General features: G+C 34.2%; 1 protein-coding gene across 1 annotated transcript; it reads left to right on the top strand.

The window, feature by feature from the left end:
- The first annotated feature begins 351 nt into the window (after positions 1–351).
- LOC145127215 (uncharacterized) lies at positions 352–1,378 on the top strand. The gene is made up of 2 exons (XM_079062446.1): positions 352–863; positions 955–1,378. The coding sequence occupies exons 1-2, from the start codon at positions 352–354 to the stop codon at positions 1,376–1,378; spliced, it is 936 nt and encodes a 311-aa protein (XP_078918572.1).
- The last annotated feature ends 293 nt before the right edge of the window (positions 1,379–1,671 follow it).

Raw genomic sequence — 1,671 nt, 5'->3', positions numbered from 1 at the left:
TAACGCTCCACTTTTAGTTCTCGGGAAACTATGAGTTCTTAAATGATCCTTCCTCTCTCTCTCTCTCTATATATATATATATATATATATATATATATATATATATATATATATATGGAACTTCAAAAATTGTCTGGTTAGTCAATTTGTATTTGTAAAATTTTGTTAGTTTTAGTTTATTTATGTTTGTTATTCTGATTTTGAAATTGTTCTATGGTTATATAATACAGTTCAATATGGATTCTAGAGATAAACAACCAATGGAAACACAATCTCAATCACAACCTTTCGTTCAATCAGATGTAAGAATGAAGACGGATAAAGCATGGGAACATATAACTCTAGCTAAGGATGATAAAGGAAACAAGAGTTACATATGTAATTTTTGTCAAAAAAATTTGGCGTGGTGGCGGCATAAGCAGAGTTAAGAAACATGTTGCCGGTGTTATTGGTGACATATTGGCTTATACTAAAGTATCTGCAGAAGTCCGTTTCTTAATGCAAGGTCTTTTGAAAGAAACGACACAAAGGGAAAACCGTAAAGCTAGTGGTGATGGGATAAACAGTGTCACTATCTCGGATGACGATGAAGAGACGGAAGAAACGCAAAATCGAAATTTCAAAGCACAACCTAATAAAGAAGGAAAACGGAAAGGTACATCAAGTTTTTATCCTTTCTTCACAAAAGGTATAAATGATCCTTCTCAACCCACTATTAAATCTGCCATGCAAACTAAGCAAAAATTACATGATGTCGATTTAGCAATTGCGATGTGGTTCTATGATGCATGTGTACCTATGAATGCTTGTAACTCTCCTTATTTTCAACATATGGTAGATAAAATAACGGGTATTGGTCATGGGTACAAAGCACCTAATTATCATGCTTTGAGGGTCAAATTTATTGTCAGATGCAAAGAAGTCTGTTTCATTGTTAATTGATTCATATTGAAGTCAATGGGTTGAAAGTGGTTGCACAATTATGAGTGATGGGTGGAGGGATAATAGGCAACGCCATTTAATTAATTTTTTGGTTTATTGTCCGAAAGAAATGTCATTTCTTAAATTTGTTGATGCATCTGATATAGAGAGTAATGCTTCAAATTTGTGTAATTTGTTTGCTGAGATTGTTGAAATGGTAGGACACAAGAATGTGGTTCAAATTGTTACTGATAATGCTGCCAATTACAAACTTCCTGGTAATAACCTATGTGAAAGATATCCTTCTATTAATTGGCCTCCATGTGCAACACATTGTCTTAATCTTATATTAAAGGATGTTTCAGAATTGGATTATGTAAAAAGTTTGGTCACTCTTTGGAACATTCGAAAAATACGGTCCAAAAATTTCATTTTTAACTCAGTAATAAAACTATAAGTATCAAAAGTCATAGATCATGTATCTCAAAAATCTCATAACATCTGTTTATATATCAAAATCATATGTCAAAACATCAGAGTGAATCCTCCCAGGCTAGAAGCTGTGGTGTGTGCCATGCAGTCATCCCGAGCTCTTCCCTTTACTAACGGAAGTACCTGAAACCAAAACTAAAAAATGTAAGAACGAATCTTAGTGAGTCTATCCAAACTACCACATACCATACGCATAATCACATAATAGCATACATTGGGCCTTGCCCACTACATCGGGCCCCGCCCCGCATCAGACGA

Source organism: Lactuca virosa, chromosome 7, assembly GCF_052849685.1.
Source record: "Lactuca virosa cultivar CGN04683 chromosome 7, Lactuca_virosa_CGN04683_v6, whole genome shotgun sequence".
Classification (NCBI taxonomy): domain Eukaryota; kingdom Viridiplantae; phylum Streptophyta; class Magnoliopsida; order Asterales; family Asteraceae; genus Lactuca; species Lactuca virosa.
The sequence above is the reverse complement of the archived record's forward strand: the minus strand, read 5'-3'. Positions and strand labels throughout refer to the sequence as shown.

Coding starts and splice junctions, on each gene's coding strand:
- LOC145127215 (XM_079062446.1), top strand. CDS start 352: ATGATAAAGGAAACAAGAGTTACATATGTAATTTTTGTCAAAAAAATT. Junction 864..954: donor ATAACGGGTATTGGTCATGG/GTACAAAGCACC, acceptor TTCATATTGAAG/TCAATGGGTTGAAAGTGGTT.